The following is a 22,062-nucleotide window of genomic DNA, read 5'->3' as shown; positions in this document are numbered from 1 at the left end:
TTAGAATGTGTATCCAGAAAATGTGTATTGCACATCCACAGAAAAGTATATCTCCAGTAATATTTATCATGTAGGTCAATATATATTTACACAAAAATACACTGAGAAAATATGTTGATAGGAAAAGCTATTAGAGACCAATGTATAAGATATGTGAAATTGTGGGGGGGGGGCACCTGGGTGGCACAGTCATTTATGTGTCTGACTCTTGATTTCAGCTCAGGTCATGATCTTATGGTTCTTGAGATCAAGCCCAGAGTCGAGCTGTGTACTGACAGCACGCAGCCTGCTTGAGATTCTCTCTCCCTCTCTCCCTGCTACTGCCCTCTCTCAAGCTCCCTCTCCCTCACAAAATAAATAAACTTAAAAAAAAAAATATGTGAAATTGTGTATATAGGCATAGAAAAGTATCTCTAGCCTTTAGTAAAAACATTTATATTAGGAAGCTAATGCTTTAATCTTTGTGAGATTTTGCATTTTTGGAAATTTATCTTGTATGTTTATTATTTTATTATATTAAAAAGTGAAGCTATTGTTATCTTGCTAAAATAATCTCACCTATTGAATATGATGCTTTGCCAACAAAGTACATACAAACAAAAAATAATACATGAAAATGAGAAATTGGCACATTAATATCTTTGGGATTATAAAAACATTGTGGTACATTTTAGCACATCTGAATTTAACATGGAGATTATATTTTCAAGGGATTTGTAATAGGGTCCGAGGAACTTTGAATATGACATATTTTATGAAATTTGAAAAATGAAAGATATTTTTAAACCAACTAGATAGGTGACAAAATATATAAGCACAAATAACTCATTTTAGACATTTCCTTGTAATGATGAAGTGTCATTAATTAACCATTTTAAAAGCTCATGTGCTTGTTTTTAGATCATTTACGTAAAATTCCACTGTGATGCATTCCATGTCTTTCTGAAAATTTTCTCAGAAATGAGAAGATTAATACTACAAGAGTAAGCTATGTATTCATAGATTCCCTTGTTTTATATTACTCATCTATAATCCTGCTAATGATTGCAATTTAACCAACTTTTTTTTGGTTAGCCAAAACAATTTTTAGAGGAAGAAATAAAGGAAAAGAAAAAAAAGAAAAAAAAAGAAAACATTGCTTGTGCATTAAAGTTTGCAAGATGATCTTTGATTTTGTACCAGTGGCTTTAATGCTGTGTGTGCTTTCTGGTTTCGCATTTTGAGAATACTCCCTTATACAGTATATTAACCAGTCCAGATATTTCACTGTCCCGATATCTGTCTCCTTTTGAATTTAAATTTCTTCACACACTCACATATTCAAATATAAATTGGAAATCAATCATGCGCTATAGATAATCTATCTCTTCTGATATTTGGTGAATTTATATTGTAGGCACTTGCTCAAGTTCCAACATTGCTAACCCAACTATTTTGATGTTTGCATATTATACAACAAAACTATTTCATAATATCACGCTTTGGGAATATCAGCATGTCATGAAAGATGAATCAAAATAGCCCTGACATTGCATAGCAATACACAGGTTTAAACGTTGTGCCATAATGAGAGACAAAACAGTTTACAGACAGTATCATACCTCATGCACTTTAGGAATTGTATTAGTCATGACAGTTGTATTACATGAACCTTGACTGGCAAAATGGCCATCCCTTCCTAACGTTTTGATCTAAGATTCTGTAAACAGTAATACATCACATAGGTAAATTGAATTTTCAACATTTATGTGAGTTTCTGATGATATTAAGTATATAGCAATGTAAATTTGACGAGTAGTTTAAAGTAGTTACAATAAGAAGAGGTCTATTTTCAACACCTGGGACATTGATATGTGCCAGTGGCTTACACTATGATTTGAATTGAAACCACAAAGAAAATATGGGCTTAAGTAAAAAAAAAAAAAAAAAAAAGAAAAAAGAAAAATTGAGAGGTACATATAGCAAGGGCAGTTAGAGAAAACAAAATTATATTATTCTATATATCATTAGCTGAATTTCATAATAGAAAACATTAACGAGGTATTATTAAAAACCATGTTTTGAACAATATATTACTACACGTTGTGATTTATAGTACCTATATACACTATAATAGAATAGACTTGAGATATTTCTTTTCAAAATATTTTTATCTCAAAATGTTTGCAGACCTTAATATATTGGTAGATGATACATTCTTTAGTTTCTTTTTTTTTTAATCTCAATTTGCCACTTTAACAGGAAATGAATCATCAATTTCTCTAAAATTTCAAGATTAGGGAAGCAATCTTCTTTCAGAATTACTTTTGTTTTTTTAAAGATTTGACATTTCTCTCCATTAACATATATAAGTTGTTAAACTATTTTGAAATATACTAAAAGGAAAGAAAGGTAGGTATATCCTGTCAACTACTTTTAAGAATCCAGAGAGCATGTGTGGACACACAAAGTAACATTTACTAACATTAATGTAAAATAAAATTTTAATTATTTTTAACTAATGAATTCAACATTAATCAATTCTAGGAAGTCATTCAATTTGTGTATGTATGTGTATATGTTTGTGTGCATACACATAGTGTTTAATATGCCAAAAAACCATACTAGACAATGGCTACACTATGAATATTATCTTTAGGAGTATAGCATAGTACCTGATCATTTAACTTTATTAATGAGTATTTGTTGAATTAAGTTGAATGAAATAATTTTTGGTACTCAAGTAGTAAAAAAATTTTTTCTTAAAGCTAAAAGTGAAAATACAAAAAAAATTAAACTATTATTTTGTGAGGTAATCATGTGGAAACTTATAAAACATTTTCTGTGAAACAAATTTTTTTTTTTAAATTACCAAGTATTATTTGGCTTCAAATTATACAATTCTTTCTTTACTGAAGGAAAATTAAAAATATGTGGGATAAAATTGTCAAATGGTGTATACAGTATGGTAAATAAAGGAGAGATATTTTGAAAATCCTGTTAAATTTTAAATGGGTTAAATATATTTCATAAAAATTTATTCTTTTCCTGAAATATTTTGTATGCGGTTCATCAAGAATGCAGTTACCTGAAAGACATTTTTTGTCCATATAACCTATTTTTTGTGTGCCATTTGGCAAATTTGTTAGAAGTTCTTCAGTGACCAGAACATCAATGTTAACTTATTAATTTATTAACTTATCTCAATCTTGAAATCTACATGTAATATTAAAACAATGGTGGTATTTCTCCCCCTGGCCAAGGGTCTTACTGGACTTTGGTGATTAGATTTCTAGAAGTGAAATAGCCACTTAATTCCCATAGCTTCCCCAAAATGCAACATTGACTGTTACCCGACTGAATAATCTGCCAGATCACTCCATTTCTTCATTTAAATTATTGATAAAGCTCATAATTTCTGTTGCTGAAGAAACTATTAGAAAAAGAACATTAGGGGAGCCTGGGTGGCGCAGTCGGTTAAGCGTCCGACTTCAGCTCAGGTCACGATCTCGCAGTCATGAGTTCGAGCCCCGCGTCAGGCTCTGGGCTGATGGCTCAGAGCCTGGAGCCTGTTTCCGATTCTGTGTCTCCCTCGCTCTCTGCCCCTCCCCCATTCATGCTCTGTCTCTCTCCCAAAAATAAATAAACGTTGAAAAAAAAATTAAAAAAAAAAAAAAAGAAAGAAAAAGAACGTTAGCCACTTATAGAGGTAGGAGTAGAGAGCTTTTTTAAGATAAAAATTCTGCCACTTCTTCCCTTGGTTACATTTATCATTTTTCTAGCTTCTTTCATTGAGAGATCAGGGAATTCTACAGCCTTGTCCAGGAGGCTCCTTCAGATTGCCTAGAGAATACTCATTATTCTATATGATGTGTCATAAATCCTCCTACTGTGTTATCTTTGTTTTGAGTTATTCTCCTTGAACCTTTCAAAGTTTAGCATTGTTTATAGCTCCCTGGCTTTTGGCAAAGAATTATATGCATTTCAACTGTCACAAATAAATCCCTTCATGTGGCTGAAACTACAATTGGTCTGCTAATTCCACTGTTCTTTCTCTTGCTTCTTCCCCTGCCCCTTCTTCCCCAGGCTCTGAACTGCAGAGACAAGTAGATTATAAACATCGTTGAAACTTGGTATTGTCAACTAATAGATAACACAGAGGTCATGGATAAAATGACTTGATTTTTCTTTCAGAAACTTCTTTTAGATCTAATTCTTAGATCATTGATCTAATTCTTAGATCAATCTCACAGGAGAAAATTCCATTAGCAATTACAAACCATATTTGCATTCATTCTTCTTACTCATATTAATCATTGTTTTTAATTTCATAGTTGATCTTATGGTGTCATGTAACATTACCCAGAGATTTCAGTTTTTATAGCCAATTGTGAACTATACTTAGACTTATAGCAATATTATTCATTACATAATTTGTAAAACAAACTCTTGAATTAGTTCCTTTTTGCAAATGAGGACTAACCATAGTATTTCTGAAGTAAAATAAAGAAGTATTATTTGAATTTCTGCCTAAAAAATAATTAAAAACATGATTCAGTAAAAAAAGAGGCAATGGATGGGGTTAGTGGTTCGAATACAGGTTACAGAGCCCTATTTTCTGAGTTTGAATTCCAGCTCTGCCACTTAATTAGCTATGTGACCACAGGCAGGTTATCTAATCTTTTAAAAAGACTTATCTGTAAAATGAAAATCAGAATACTATAAGATGATCATAAAATTGCTGTGATATTTTTAAATATTTGCTGCACAGAAATATCTTAGGATATTCATAACAAAGAATGACTATTTCATAAAAGTTAACTATATTTTTTTTTCTTATTATGAAAGTTAATGCAAGGTAACTACAGTAGGACATCCAAAGATATTATAAAGCACAATATTTGATAGCAACAGCTCTGTGACATCAGCTATAATAATTTCAACTTAAAAATGAGAGTATAAAAATCAAGGATTCTCATATGGAACAAAAAAGTCATTTATGTCTTGATAATTTAGCGAATATTAAAAAAAATTTTTTTTGAACATTTATTTTTGAGACAGAGAGAGACAGAGCATGAACAGGTGAGTGTCAGAGAGAGAGACACAGAATCCAAAACAGGCTCCAGGCTCTGAGCTGTCAGCACAGAGCCCGACGCGGGGCTTGAACTCACAGACCGTGAGATCATGACCTGAGCTGAAGTTGGAGCTTAACCGACTGAGCCACCCAGGCGCCCCTAGCTAATTTTTTAAAGATAGAAAGATATTCCAAGTAATATAAAGAGATATGAGCAAGCATGGGGTAAAGAATAGGGATTCTCTGCCTAAGAGAAAATTTAAACTTAATGAACAATTTTTTTTAAAGGGATTCAAATGTCCAAAGAACAATGATAAATGGTGCTATAATCATTGACAGAAAATATGAAATTTAACAAAGTGACATTCATTTGAAGGAGAAATAGAGGTTTTAAGTATCAAGGGACAGTTATAGAGGCTCTGTGCCAAAAACTGGGAGGAAAACCAAATATATATTTCTTATTATAAAACAAAATATCACACATCCTAATTTATTTTGATAATTTCAAAAGAAACCTGATCTAGAAACACTAAAAAAGTATTTACTACTTGAAATTTTTTTAAAAAATAGAAAAGTATTAAAACTTTAGTCTCACATAAGAATCCAAAATATTTATGATGAATTATCTGGAAAGAAACTTCATCAAGTATTTGTACACGTGCTCACATGAATCAAAATTTTACATGGTTATTCTTGTCAATTGTGTACAACTTTGATATAAGCTTTGAAAATACAAGTTATGATGTAACGTTAAAAACATTTAGGGAAAGTTATGTGATTTAGTTACTGCATAAAGATTGGATCTCATTCAATATTCTTCAAATATTCACTGAATTTTATATCTCACCCAACGTTAAAACTGGTGTCTGAAAGGGCGGGCCTACGCCGGCCAACTCCATCTTGTTCTGTGTCCTTCACCTTGACCACGCCTCCTCCCCTTGAGTAACCTCCTACTCACCTGCCTAACAGGACTCAGACCCTTCCCCAGCCAATCGGCTGAGGCCACAGCCATTACCTCACCAACCGCCCCTAGGCCCCAATAAAACCTTTGTCCTTTTGAAACTCGCTCTTTCTCCTGGGTATCTCACCGCTGCGTTGGTGCAGGTAGGGGATTGAGCTGGAGCTAGCTCGAATAAAGACTCTTTTTCTTTTACATCAGACTCAGCTCCCTGGCGGTATTTGGGGATCATGAATTCTGGGCATAACAGTGTCAACACAAAATGAAGGAACTTTTTATAGTCTCTAAACATAAGAAAGAGAGCTTTATTTGCACTAAGTTAGAATAGTGGTCTGGGAAACGTGCTCTTCACAGGGAAGAAAGTGTTCTGGAAAAGGAAGAATTTTTATAAAGTTACAAACTTTTTAGCAAAAACTCAAAAGCTTTTAAATTAGCATATTGGCTTGAATCACAAGTGTTAACATCAAGGAATGCAGGGAGTAAGAGCACTGATTGTTATCTTAAGGACAAGATGGTTTTCCTTTAGGCTACTTATTTACAAAGCAAGTAGACAATGGATGCTTGATGGGCCATAAATCAGGCTTTTTGTTTAAACAAAGTTTGTATACAGTCATATTGACTTCAAAAGAAATCTAAAATGGCTTCCCTTGTATATCACATTTTTAGAGAGCTTTTGTCTCATCCATCTTAATTGTAATTATGGTATTTACCTCCACCAAACAATCTTGGAAGTCATCATTCACAATAAGTGGTTGATGGTTAGTTTCTTTTTAGAGATTATGGATGATGTAATAGCTTTCAGAGCACCTTATCTTGTGGTTGCAAATCACCTTTAACTACAAAATCAGTAAAAGTTTTTAAAAATTTGAAAAAAAAGATTTTTTTTCTTTAAAAAAAAGCTGTGTAGATGAAATTCTACCTTTATACAACTTTGTATGGCAATGGTATTTTCTAATTTCTGGTTTAGATTCCTTGGCTTCCTTCCTAAGACAAGTAATGATACAGCTCCAAAAGAATGTATTCACTAGACCTTTACTTTGACAAATCTTTAAATTATTTTTATTCATATATCTCCTGCTTTGTCCATGCTAACTATTGCATACATCTCACTTCTATGGAGGTCTAGACTACAGGAACTTAAATAATTTTGAGTATTCTAAAGCATAACAAAATAACTTATAACATTCAGGCAGAATTTTTCCACTGGAATTTACTTGTCATTCTGGCAAATACTTTGTCAATTGATTAGATCTACAATATGGATTACATCATTACAGATTTACATTAGTATACACACAGTTGGCTGTGGCTTTTTGTAAGTTCTATTATTTTTTAGAACATAAAATATTAAAAATTATTCTAATAAAGTCATATTATACCCCAAGAGAGAATTAAATTTAACTTAAAATAAAGAAATCATGGAATAGTTCTTGAATTGAGTAACATGAAATAAGGTAATGCTACTCAGATTATGTAATAGAGTTTTGTTTTGTTTTTAACATGGATGGTTTTTTTAATCCTTTGAAATCTTAGAAAATATTCACATAGTTTTAGTCAGAGTGTCACCTAGACCTTGAATGATTCTTAATTTTTCAGTTCAGCTTTAACAAGGTTTAATTCTTCTACACAATCTTTGTGAGAATATGAGAGTAAGTGGAGCACAACATATAGCATGATATTTGAGACGCTATAGGAGAGGCTTCAAGATTCAATCAAGAACAGTAATTACAAATGTGAGTAAAGAAATGTATGGAGGTAAAGAAAGACCAGTGGAGGGGCGCCTGGGTGGCGCAGTCGGTTAAGCGTCCGACTTCAGCCAGGTCACGATCTCGCGGTCCGTGAGTTCGAGCCCCGCGTCAGGCTCTGGGCTGATGGCTCGGAGCCTGGAGCCTGTTTCCGATTCTGTGTCTCCCTCTCTCTCTGCCCCTCCCCCGTTCATGCTCTGTCTCTCTCTGTCCCAAAAATAAATAAACGTTGGAAAAAAAAAAAAATTAAAAAAAAAAAAAAAAAAAAAAAAAGAAAGACCAGTGGAGTATTGCAGCTGAGGCATTGCATGAATTTTTGTGCATTAAGAAATAGATAACTGTGTGTGTGCATATATGGAATTGAAAGTTTTATTAGAATCACTTTTTCATGAAACCATTCCTCTTTTCCTCTTACCTTGCTGCTAATATTTTCATTGCAATTTTCTCCCTATTCAATATTTCTTTCACTAGTCTGAGGGCCATACTGTCTCCAGGGTAATCTAAAACATGACTTATAATACAGCAGAACTAAGAAATTAGAAACCCTGGGAGAGGAAAAGATAGTCATATACAGGACAAAAAAAATCACAGTAAAGAAAATTTTAAAATAGAACTAAGAAAAATGTAAAGCTGACACAAAGTCAGAGAAATAATAGGGAGACTAGAAAGCAAGATCAGTCAAAACACCGAAGAGAACACAGAATAGAGATAAAAGACATATAAGGAGAACTCTCCCCTCAGGAAACCCAGTTCCTCTGATGAGTTTGGTTTTTTCTTTACAAGATTAGCAATTCCTATTATAACTGCAGGGCCTAAAAATAAACACCATCAGAAGTGTTGTAATAAAAAATTTATCCGGTGTCAGAAAGTAAAGAAGTAAGTTTGAAAAAAATCTAACAATAGTAGTTATAAATATATGTATATATATATATATATATATATATATATATATACACACACACACACACACACATATATATATGATTGTTATCATTGGAATATATTTATGAAAATAAGGTATTCAGTGTTATTGGGCTTTAAATATGCTAAATAAGGGTGCCTGAGTGGCTCAGTTGGGTAAGCATCCATCTTCAGCTCAGGTCATGATTTCACGGTTTATGGATTCAAGCCCCACATCAGGCTCTGTGCTGACAGCTCAGAGCCTGGAGCCTGCTTCAGATTCTTTGTCTCTCTCTCTCTGCCCCCCCACCCCGGCCCCCACTCACACTCTGTCTCTGTCTGTGAAAATAAATAAATGTTAAAAAAATTTAAATATGTTAAACATAAAATATTAAGGCAATCAACACAACTTTGTTTTGTTTCATTTTTAGCATTGTAAAATTGTTAGTGTTAGCAACACTTTTTTGCTTGCTTTTTATTATTTGGTAAATATATTAAACATAATGTCCAATTTAATTGACTAACAGATAATTCTCTGTAATGTAATATAGCAAAAATTGTGTTTCTGTGCTTTGTAAAACTTGAAGACCAATACTTCTTTGAAATAGAGTATAATGAATGCAAATTGCTTGAATATTATATTTCTTTTTTTATTGCAGTAAGATTGACACATAATATTATATAAGCTTTAGGTATACAACATAGTGACTCAATACTTACATGTATTATGAAATAATCACCACAATATATAAAGTTACCACCTGTCACCATACAATGTTTTTACAATATTATTGACTATTCCCTGTGCTGTATACCACATCCCCATGTCTTATTTATTTCATAAATATAAGATTGTACCTCTTAATCTCTTTCGCCTATTTTGTTCATCCCTCTGGCAACCATCAGTTTGTTTTCTGTATTTATGAGCCACTGTTTTGGTGTGTTTGTTCATTTGTTTTGGTTTTTAGATTTTTTTTTTTATAATTTTTTTTAAATTTTTTTAACGTTTATTTATTTTTGAGACAGAGAAAGACAGAGCATGAACAGGGGAGGGGCAGAGAGAGAGGGAGACATAGAATCTGAAACAGGCTCCAGGCTCTGAGCTGTCAGCACAGAGCCCGACGCGGGGCTCGAACTCACAGACGGTGAGATCATGACCTGAGCCGAAGTCGGACGCTCAACCGACCAAGCCACCCAGGCGCCCTGAGGTTTTTAGATTTTAAAGTGAATCATATGCTGAAATCATATGGTATTTGTCTTTGTCTGACTTATTTCACTTAGCTTAATACTCTTTTTAGGTCTACCCAGAGATAAATAGACCATTGTTACAAATGGATATTCTTTTTTAATGGCTGAGGAATATTTCAGTGTGTTTGTGTGTGTGTGTGTGTGTGTGTGTGTGTGTGTGTGTAAGTGTGTGTGTGTGAGTGTGTATGTGAGTAGCATATGTTTTCTATCCATCATCTACCGATGGATACTTAGGTGGACACTTATGCTCTCATGTCTTGGCTATTATACATAATGCTGTGTAAACAGGGGTGCATTTATCTTTTTGAATTAGCACTTTTATTTAGATAATACAGAGAAGTGGAATTATTAGATCATAGAGTATTTCTATTTTTTCTATTTTCAATTTTTCACAGAACCTCTGTATTATTTTCCACAGTTGCTCCACCAGTTTACATTCCCACCGACAGGGCATGAGGGTTCTCTTTACCCTAAATCCTCACCAACACTTTTTATTTATTTTTAAAAAAATTTTTTTTTTCAAAGTTTCTAATTTATTTTTGGGACAGAGAGAGACAGAACATGAATGGGGGAGGGGCAGAGAGAGAGGGAGACACAGACTCGGAAACAGGCTCCAGGCTCCGAGCCATCAGCCCAGAGCCTGACGCAGGGCTCGAACTCACGGACCGCGAGATGGTGACCCGGCTGAAGTCGGACGCTTAACTGATTGCGCCACCCAGGCGCCCCTCAACACTTTTTATTTCTTGTCTTTTTGATAATAGCCATTCTGAGAGATATGAGGTGATGACATTGTGGTTATAATTTACATTGCCTTCATAATTAGTGACGTTGAGCATTTTTTCATGTTGGCTACATATAATAAATGCAAAATTACTGAATATTATTTTTCTTTAAGTGATGGGCTACTTTTGATATTAACAGTAATTTTTAAAAAGTGAAAAAGTAGGGCTGATGGCTCGGAGCCTGGAGCCTGTTTCCGATTCTGTGTCTCCCTCTCTCTCTGCCCCTCCCCCGTTCATGCTCTGTCTCTCTCTGTCCCAAAAATAAATAAACGTTGAAAAAAAAAAAAAATTAAAAAAAAAAAAAAAAAAAAAGGGGCGCCTGTGTGGCGCAGTCGGTTAAGCGTCCGACTTCAGCCAGGTCACGATCTCGCGGTCCGTGAGTTCGAGCCCCGCGTCAGGCTCTGGGCTGATGGCTCGGAGCCTGGAGCCTGTTTCCGATTCTGTGTCTCCCTCTCTCTCTGCCCCTCCCCCGTTCATGCTCTGTCTCTCTCTGTCCCAAAAATAAATAAACGTTGAAAAAAAAAAAAAATTAAAAAAAAAAGTGAAAAAGTCACAGCTTACATAAAATTGTTAAAGATTAGAACTATGCCTAGGAAAACGAGTAAAATAATAGTCATCAAGAAATCCTCAAGTCTTGATATAGCTATTAAAACTAATCACATTATTGTCATATTTTTTAATTATCCAGTTCTGATACTGGACATTTCTAAGATTTTTCATAAACTACTTAACTTCACTTATTACTAGAAGTAGGCTCTGGACCACGTAAGTACAGAATTTCTGGTTCAAAAATTTTAACATTTCTAGTAACTGTTATGTATGTCTATATATATTATAGACTATTATAAAAGGAATCAGAAAATAGTAATCAAGATAACTTCACATTCCTTCTACACATGCATTAGCTTTTGAATCTTTTCTTCATTTCCAGACAATAATAGAAATCATATATTTATTATGTTGTTATTATTAACCTAAATACAAGCATTTTTCTTGCAACTTTCTACATTATAGTAATAACATCATTTTCAAGTGTCTTTTCACTTACTGCTAGAATCTAAACTTTCTGAAACCACCTTATTAGAGAAGTTTAGTAGTCTAAGTCTTTCCAAAGATGGAAGTTCAATTACTAGTTTGAGATCCATATTTTATGTGAAGACAGGAAAAACCCAAAACAAATTCATTAATATATAAATAAAGAAATGCTTGTGTAAATAACAGGATAACATGGCTAACATAATGACAGGTGATAAGGCACAAATTTGGAGTTTGAGAATTTTTTCAATAATTTAGAAGTAGCATAAATATACAGGGAATTTTATCATGCTACAAGTTAGAAAATTAATTCCATGACAAATCTTTGCACTTTGCACTGTTCTCTTTTCCTTACCATAATCCTTTTGTGGCTTATTTCTGCATACTCAAATCTTACATGTCTTTGTGGTGAATATTAAAACTTACCTTCTTGAAGAATTTTTAACGGGTTAAGCATATTTCAAATAATTCTATTCCATACTGTATATGCTTTCTATTCCTATTAAAAATTCTACCTATTTTACTGTAAGGTATTTTTAAATAGCTTAAAGCATTAAATTGTAAACTTTAAGAATATTTTCAGAAAAGAAATAGTGCTCAACTAAATACAAGACATTGAAAATGTTCGCTAGCAAAAACCATACAGTGTAAAATACGAAGGATGAACTCTAATATAAACTACAGACTTTGGGAAATAATGAGGTGTCAGTGTAGGCTCACAGATTGTAACAAATACCCTATTCTGATGTGAAATGTTGATGGGGGAGGCTGTGCATGTGTGACACCTGAGGGTATATAAGAACTCTGTATTTTCTGCTTAGTTTTGCTATGAATCTAAAACTGCTTTAAAATTAGAGTATATAAAAAGTGCCTCCTAGTAATTATAGACACGTTCACTATGTTTAGGTTATGAGTAAACTTTACTGGAAAGGTTTAAAAATAAAACCTGAATTTGAACAAACTTCATATAAATATTTCCAGTAATAATGAAACCTTTAATTAGGTAAATTTAGCTATTAATAAAATTACATAGTATAATTTTAATTTACTGTATAAAGAGTTCCTTTGTGGAATAGATTTGACCAGTATAAACACACCCAGTAAAACTTTTGTTAAGTATTTTGTTTACATATAAATACTTTTTATCAGTTAAGAATTCTCATATATAGGATGTTTTCTGTTTTAATAAATATGTTCAAATATAAAAGAGAAAATAATTTTGTGAAAAACTAAAACTATTGTGGATAAGACAGTTAGATATGAAAACACAGTATTTATAGTCAAGAAGTATTTACCATATTATTTCTGAATTTCATGTAAAATTATGGTTTCCATACACCCTTTCTATCATAACATTGAACTTATTTTTACAGATAAATTTGAACCAAATTGAGAAAACTGTAACATAAATTCTAGATTATATATAAAACTTACACGCTTTGTGGAATTTTTGTTTAACATCATGAATAGTAGATGTTTGTATCACCTGAAAAGAAAAAGAAAACATATAGAAAGAATTGTAAGAAAAAAAGTATCTATTTGTTTGCTATATATTTGAGAAGAAAACATAAAATAATGAAGTGTAAAATTATTATGAAATAACTAGTGTGTTTTGTTTGGCTTTTTAGTCACTACTGCTTTGACAACCTTGAAATATTGAGTCAATATGCCTTTTCCTAAATTTTTTTTTGTACATAGCAATAATGGTGGTATTGTATGAGTTTATCCAAGTGTTTGTCTCTAAAATAGATTTTTTAATCTGTCTCCGCCCGTAAGACAGAAGGTAAAAAGATATATAGCAGAGGGCTTCAGCATATGAAATTGATGTATGTGGGCAAAGAGGGAAATGTTTATTTCAGCATATCATCAGAAAAAAAATCCTATCCAAGCCCCCTCATTAGTTATGTTATTAAAACCCCCAACCAAAATTGCTGTAGGTCCATCGAAATTCATGTTAGATATATTATTTGGATTCGTCAGAATTGCAAAACTCATGAGGATGAGAGTTCTATTTAAACACCTCAAGCCATCACATTTTTTGACTGTCTGACTTGGTTCACATCAAACTTGCAAACCAGTTTCCCTCTGCATCTGGTTCCTTATGAAAAAAACCCCAAATACTTCAAAGTCTACAGCAAAGGACATATTCATGATCATATAAGAAAATATATTTCCTTTCTCAAAATACATATAGAATATTACGTTAATGATTTGTTTTATTGCTGCATTAAAATCTTATAGCTGTTTTGAGAAGTGAAGTGAAAAATAAAAGTGCATGAAGGGTGGCCCATAATAATACCCCAGGCAGTTCTTAGTAACATTATATTATATTTAATATTTAATTAAACATTAAATGTATAACAAGGAATGCCTTTATTTTACCATAATCCACTCTGATTAATACACCTATAACCATGGTATCCTATACTATTCATAGAATTTTTTTTTCTGATTTCTTCTACGTATATGATCCACAAAATAAAAAAGTTCTAAGATTTAATCACTGAATGATGATAGTAATCCCCATTTTGGATATGCTATATATAACAAAAGCCCTTCCAGAAGCTGTTTGTATGAACATTTCAAATATTTTATAATACTGCTCTTGCTTGGAAGATAATAGAAAATATTTGTAAACCAGTTTTTAGAGAGGGCAATGAATATACACGTGAGTATATCATATTTCATTTTAATTTTGATAATTTAACTTTTATATTTGAATTACATTTTATAAAACATGGAGCTTTGTTTTAACATTGTTCATTGTTTTATCTCACAGCTTCCTGGGTTCCTCTGATAAGGATGCCTAAAATCCGCATACTATTTTCTAGAGTAACTAATACTTGTCCACCACACATTTCAAGGGCCGTCTAATAAGGAAAAACAAATAATTTTCATGATCAATAGCTCCTCAATTAGAGTTTGCTGTTGCTCTGCTATCACTTTATGAAGGCTTATGATCTTGTGTTTACAGGCTGATTGTTCCGACAATCACATCCTTGAAGAGAATGACCCGGTGTTATTTTAGTCTGTTTCAACATTTAGTGCACCAGATAGCATACAGTAAAGTTTAAGCCACTTTTGTTGAAATAAAAAATAAAGCTGTGAGTATAAAGTCATATAGAAACAGATTTTTTTTAGTTTATTTATTTATTTTGAGAAAGACAGAGATAGGGTAAGCAGGGGAGGGACAGAGAGAGAGAGAGAGAGAGAGAGGGAGATAGAGAATCCCAAGCAGGCTGTGCTAGCACAAAGCCTGACTCTGGGCTCAAACACAGGAAACTATGAGATCATGACCTGAGCTGAAACCAAGAGTCAGAGGCTCAACCAATTGAGCCAACCAGGTGTCCCCCAAACAGAAGGTTTTTAATTCGGTATGAAATCTTTCTCAAGTAGATTTCCGTGGAAACTTCTATGCTTTCCTTCAAGTATAATCACTTAAGTAAAAATCTAATTTGATATGTGCATTTTTTTCTCTGAATTTGCAAATTTTCAAGACTAAAATGATACTCTCCTGAAGGAAACCTACATGTGGAAATGGATTTTTTTGCAAGCTTTTAACCAAGTTTGTAATTTACTTTTCAATTTTAAAAATTACATTTGACTTTCACATGTTAGAAAAATGCTGATTTTGAATAAATCTTTGAGAACTGCCCTATATGGAGCAATTTTAGTCAAATACAGAAGAAAAAAAAATAATTAACTATTAAATGATCCAGACAGCAATGCTCAATTAGCCACAAGACTGTGTTTGATCAACTCTTCCAGTCCTTCAGCTGCACTCGGAGCACAAAGAGAGGATAAGATGATAATTAACAGATATATAAGACTTTCTGATTACTAAAACTGATGTCTCTGTAGCTCCATCAGGAAGTTTATTCATAATAACTTCTACTTTTTAGCCAGTTTTAATACCTCTTAAAAAGGATGAACTATCATCACAATAATTTATTCCTGTTATAAATCACAATTGATTGTGCAGATGGGACACATAAGTATTCCGACATCTGAAATCCTGAAATTCCCTTCATTAATGTTTCTCTCTCATTAGAGAAAATTAATCTTAAAATGTTAAGTAGACAAGGTAAATGGTGTTTGTTAGTTGAATGAAATATTTATTTCTACATTTCAAGTGATCATGATTGAGTTTTGGGTCATTATCCTTTATCCAACAATTTAAATTAATGGACTTAGTTGGAAAAAGCTTTTCACGTTCAAGTGAAATCTAGGATTTGTTTGAATTTGCCCCCTACAAAGATACTGCATTATTTCACACACACAAAAAACCCTATTTTTGTACTATTGCTACTTTTTAGAACTATATTTCAGCTACTTTCTCAGGAACTCCTTGAAATGAACAGATGTCTTCAGAATACTGTTTATCCTGCTTAAAGAATGAAAATTAAGGGAGAGGGAAAACCAACAACCTCTTTGAAATTCATTTGACTGTAATTGCAATGTGCAAACCAAAATTTGTCAGTAAACTTTGTTTAGAAAAGAAATGTGTCCAACGGTAAAGACACAGAAAAACAGAATAAAAGATGAACTGAATCGAAATGAATAGATGCTGAGGCATGAAAATACACACACACACACACACACACACACACACACACACACACACACACGATATCTAGTGCAGGGTAGCTAAATGGCACGAGCTTTCCATCCCTGGTTTTTGAGACATAAGAAAAAATACTAGTCTAAAGAATCAATTTTTAGATTGGTTAATTCAGGAAAGTGCAAAGTATGCCTCTAAGCATTTTCATTAGAAGGTTTTACATTAGTAAATGGAATAGGTACTTGCATATATTTCATATATTCTACTCAGTGGACAGGGAGTTTTCAGAGTAAACAAATATTATTTTACTAATAAGTAATCTTCAGATTGTAACTAAAATACAAATTTTTAATTTAAAAATTTTCAGCTATATTGAGGTATAATTGACAGATTAAATGGTAAGATAAAATGTACCACGTAATGATTTGATATACTTCTACACTGTTAAAGAATTACCCCCACTGAGATAATTAACACATGTATCAGCTCACTTTTTTTTGTCTTTACTGAGGACATTTAAGTTCTACTCTCTTAGCTAATTTCAATTACATGATACGGGGTCATCAGCTATAGTCCTCAGGTTATATAAAAGATTTTCTGACTTTATTCATCGTATAACTGAAATTTTGTACCCTTTTACCAATCTGTCCTTATTTCCCCTACCTGTCGCCCCAGCTCCTGGCAAGAGCTTTTCTACTCTCTGTTCTATGAGTTCACTTTTTAAAATTCCATATATAGGGGCGCCTGGGTGGCTCAATCGGTTAAGAGGCCGACTTCAGCTCAGGTCATGATCTCGCGGTCCGTGAGTTCGAGCCCCACGTCGGGCTCTGTGCTGACCGCTCAGAGCCTGGAGCCTGTTTCGGATTCTGTGTCTCCCTCTCTCTCTGACCCTCCCCCATTCATGCTCTGTCTCTCTCTGTCTCAAAAATAAGTAAACATTAAAAAAATTAAAATTCCATATATAAATAATACCGTACAGTATTTGTCTTTCTCTGTCTGGCTTATTTAACTTAACATAATGCCCTCCAGCTTTATCCATGTCATTGTAAATCACAAAATTTCTTTTTTTGGTTGGTAGAAAATATTTCATTATATCATATATACATACAGGGTTCAGGGTTCCCTTCACTCCACATCCTGGCCAACTCTTATTATCTTTTGCGTTTGTGAAGATAGCCATTTTAACAGTTCCAAGGTGATATCTCATTGTGGTTTTAATTTGCATTTGCCTGATAATTAGTGATGATGGGCATCTTTTCATGTGTCTGTCGACAATGTATATGTTTTCTTTGGAAAAAAATACCTGTTTTTAACTGCTTTGCCCATTTTTATATCGGGCTATTTGTTCTTTTGCTTTGAGTGGTATGAACTCCTTGTATATTTTGTTTATAAACCCCTTATTGGATATGTGGTTTGCAAATGTTTTCTACCATTCCATACATTGCCTTTTTATTTTGTTGATGATTTCCCTAAGTTTGATATAGTCCCTCCTTACAGCTTTAAGTGGAAGAGGAAAAAAAATGACAATGACATAGAAAATCTTTATCTTTGTTGTAAGTTTTTCTAATGATAAAAGGACCTTTAATAAAGAACTCACAAAATCAAGAAATGATTTCTATTATTTAAATTATCTTTTTAAAAAGATTTACTCATTTTAATTCAAGTTTAATTGAACATACTTTCAAAATAGGTTGCACCACAAATAGTGGTTTAGAACAGCACATCCTTATTTTTCACACACACCACAGTATATTACAGACCGGCTGATGGATCCACTGCGCACTTTCCTCTCTCTGGGATCTACACTGACAAAGCCGACATCATACGGAACATTGCTTATTTCCAAGGCAGAAGTTTAAAAAAAAAAAAAAAAGTGGTGAAATTAGATTATGTTCTGAAAGTTTCCCTCAGGAAATAAATGCATGCCTTTCACCTTCATTTCACAGCACAAATAAGTTACTTGGAAGAAGTAGGTAAATTTAATTTTACCTATTTCCTGTGTTGAGAATGAGCCAAAGTTCTTAATAAACAACACTAACATTTACCAGAGTTTACCTTTCTGGTCATCAAATATTTGGTCCTCTGTCCCTTACATTCAAAATACACACACTGTGTCCTCATGTATCTATCTACCCTCTTGATAGATAGGTATAGATATAGAAATGTAGATATGTTATATATTACAGATTTCAAATAGTATTGCATATATCTGTATATATAATAGTAGTTGGAAAATACAGGTCCCTTTAGTGTGTGGGGGAAAGGGGGGTAGGATTTGAAATATAATTTTAGTTTCCCTTCTTCACATAAGGTCTATACTTTCTATACTTGACCAAGACATTAGTTTTCTGGGCATATGAAAGAAATAAAAATAGCCATATCATGAGATGTTAAATCAATGTAAGATCAACTATTTTGTTTCTTTTTCAATTTTTTTTTCTTTTTTTCTTAATTCTAGTTAGTCAATATACAGTGTTATATTAGCTTTAGGTATACAATATAGTGATTTAACACTATCATAGAATATTAGCTATTTTGTTATGTGAATTATAAAATTACCTCCATCACCAATGTGCCACGCTGTGTCTAGTGTCCATAAAATCATGGCTGCAGAGAATAATCAAAATTTCTCTTCCACTGAATATGGCAGGCAGCTTAGCCGCTGTTCCTCATGGTATAAAGTGGCAACTATGACCGGCTGATGGGTCTACTGTGCATTTTCCTCACTCTGGGATCTACACTGATGAAGCCAACATCATATGGAACATTGCTTATTTCCAAGGCAGATTCTAACAACATCATTGTCCCCATTACTGTAGAGCTAGTATTTTTAAAAAAATAACTTTTATCAATTTCTTTCAAAAGTAGTCATGCAGGATATAGGCTTTTAGAGCGTACTTTTCTCACAGGCTTAAATGCAGAAAAGGCAACCATATAATTTATAATCACAATGAAGACAATTTTAAGTGTACACAAAATGTTATCATTAAATCCACCAGGAAACCGGGATAAAAAGTATGATATGGGTAGTAGTTGTACCACTTCTCTCCTGGACGTAAAGTGTCCTACTATGGACCTCAAAGAAACTGAATGTTATTGAAACCTAGAATTTAGGTCAATTTCAATTTCCTATATACTATTTGTTATTCTATCCCCTATTACTTTGATGTAAATTACCATTTTTCATCACTGAAGTGTGTTTGCTAGCTAGTGCTATATTGTAATTAAATCTTTTATCTCATTTTTGTTTTAAATTCATATGTAATGGAGAAACAACTTTGAAAGCCATTAGGAATAATGCTAGCCGTCATAAGTAACATCAGTGAATGCTCAATTAGAGTCCAACACAATTCCAAGACCTTTACCTTTCTTCAATAATTTAAATCACACACCGTCTTTATGGCTTTAGATATAATACTATTATTTTCATTTTACATATAAGAAAACTGTGACTCCAAGTGGTCAAGTAATTTGTCTGGGTGACACCGCAAACAAGTGTACAAGAATGGACTTTGAGTGCAAATAGCCCGGTTCAAACCTCATTCTTTACCATGGTACACCACGTAGTGGAGGCAGATAGAAAAGGTGAAGGTAGGGGCTGGAGGAAAATGTAATGAGTATTTGCCATTGTAGGTACTGCTTTAAGGTCTATACAGGGGGGCACCGGAACATTGTAAGCAATCTTATGAAGTAATGACACTGAGAATTTTTTTTTTTTTTTTTTTTTTTTTTTTTTTTAGAGAGAGTATGTGCACATGCATGTAACCAGGGGCAGAGAGAGAGAGAGAGAGAGAGAGAGAGAGAGAGAGAATCTAAAGCAGGTCCCCCATCCCCCCGTGCACTCTTAGTGCAGAGCCGCCCGCATCCCAAGAATTGTGAAATCATGACTTGAGCTGAAATCAAGAGTTGGATAGTCAAACCCCTGAGCCACCCAGGTACCCTGACACAGACTTTCTAAAAAATTAGGAAACTGTGGTCATGAAATATGAATGTCTTTCAAAAGTTATACAACTGATAAATGAACCAATATGGGTTAAAAAAAAAAAACTTGACAAAATGTTCACCATCATGTATTGCAGTTTATAATATTTATTCCAAGCATTATAGCTTAGATATTTATTACTGTTAATTAAAAACAAGTCAATTATTATCCATTATACAAATACAAATCATATTTGTATTTTATTAACATGAAATACAAAATGCAATAAATAAAGGATCCAAGCTAAAAACAAATATGATATGGTAAATATGTGTGGAGTTTGCTGTTTCATTTAAAAAAAATATTAATTGAGCATCAACTATGCACCAGTAACCTTTGTGTGTGTCAGAGTGAAAAAACTACCTCTCTCTCTTTCTCTTTCTCTAGTTCTGTTTTAAACTAATAGCTAGCATTTACATAGTGTCTTATATGTACTGGGTACTTTTCTAAACAGTTGCTCATTTAAATTCCTAACAACCCAGAGTAAGGTACCGTTATCTCCATTTGACAGAGAGGAGACTGATGCACTCAAATGTTAAGAGATCTGTGTTCTAGGAGCCCCTGGATGGCTCAGTTGGTTAAGCAACCTACTTCAGCTCAGGTCATATCATGGCTCATGAGTTCAAGCCCAGTGTTGCAGTCCTGACAGCTCAGAGCCTGGAGCCTGCTTCAAATTCTGTTTTTCCCTCTCTCCCTACCCCTACTCCACTTGTGCTCTGTCTCTCTCTCTCTCAAAAATAAGTAAGCATTAAAAAAATTAAGAAAAAGAGATCTGTGTCCTGTCACACAGCCAATAAGAAGCAAACATTAAATGTACGCAGGGGTTAAATGTATGCAGTCTTACACCTGAATATACTTTCTAAAATACTATGGCATAATGGCACACACTGAACTAATATTTAATTGTAACCAATTTTCAAGAAATGAGACAGACAATTAAGAAATACATATGTCATACATTGAGGGTGATAAGTTCTAAGAAAAAAACATAAAAGAGGTAAGAGATCAGAATGATGGAAAGAAGAAACATGATTCTGATAGGGAGGTAAAGTTATGAGCAAAGGCTTAAGCTACAAAGCAAACTATGCAGATAGATGGAAGAAGATTCTTTCAGACAGAGGTAACATCAAAGACACAGACCCTGAGGGATCACTATATCAAGATTATTTGAGAAACAGCAAGTAGGCCAATGTGTTTGGAGCAGAGTGAGTTAGGGGCAGCTTGGTTAAAGGCATGACCAGAGAGAGAGATGAGAGTGGGAAGATAATGAATAACCTTTTAGAATATGGAAGAGTAGCTTGGATTTTCTTCCGAGTGATATATGTAGCTGTTGGAGGGTTTTCATCAGAGGAGTGACATGATGTAACTCTTAGAAGAATCGATCTGGTTTCTGTAAATTTAACAGACTCTAGGTGACAAAATGATAATGCAAAAATAAAATGATTTCATCTATAATAACAAATTCCAAACTCAGTATCTGGTGATACTGTGGAACATGTATGGGCTATAATTACAGGTGATACAAAGTATACTATATTTACTGTTTTGCTACTTATATTGTGTATCATATATTGTGTATCTGTAGATCAGTCTATATGTTAGAAGCGATGACGATTTGAAGTAGGATGGTAAAGTTCAGAGAGGGGATATATTATGTATAGAATAAAATGATTTTACTGATTACTTGAATGTAGTACAAATAGGGAGAAATTTCAGAGAATTGAAGCAGAATGATAAACTGTGTTAAGGCGAAACTTTCACTGTCAGCTCATTAAATAATTAGCTCCGCACAGGAATT

At 33.3% G+C, this 22,062-nt stretch overlaps 1 protein-coding gene across 2 annotated transcripts in view; it reads right to left on the bottom strand.

Moving 5' to 3' along the window:
• Positions 1 to 22,062, bottom strand: part of TECRL (trans-2,3-enoyl-CoA reductase like) — a 124,988-nt gene that overhangs the window by 85,529 nt on the left and 17,397 nt on the right. For both annotated transcript variants that reach the window (XM_086704935.1, XM_086704934.1), the window contains exon 2: positions 13,156 to 13,207. In XM_086704935.1, coding sequence (XP_086561061.1) covers positions 13,156 to 13,207 — 52 coding nt within the window. The remainder of the gene's footprint in view (positions 1 to 13,155; positions 13,208 to 22,062) is intronic.

Source organism: Puma concolor, chromosome B1, assembly GCF_028749965.1.
Source record: "Puma concolor isolate L17-30 chromosome B1, mPumCon1.1.hap2, whole genome shotgun sequence".
NCBI classification, from domain to species: Eukaryota; Metazoa; Chordata; class Mammalia; order Carnivora; family Felidae; genus Puma; species Puma concolor.
This window is presented reverse-complemented; position numbering and strand designations above follow the sequence as displayed.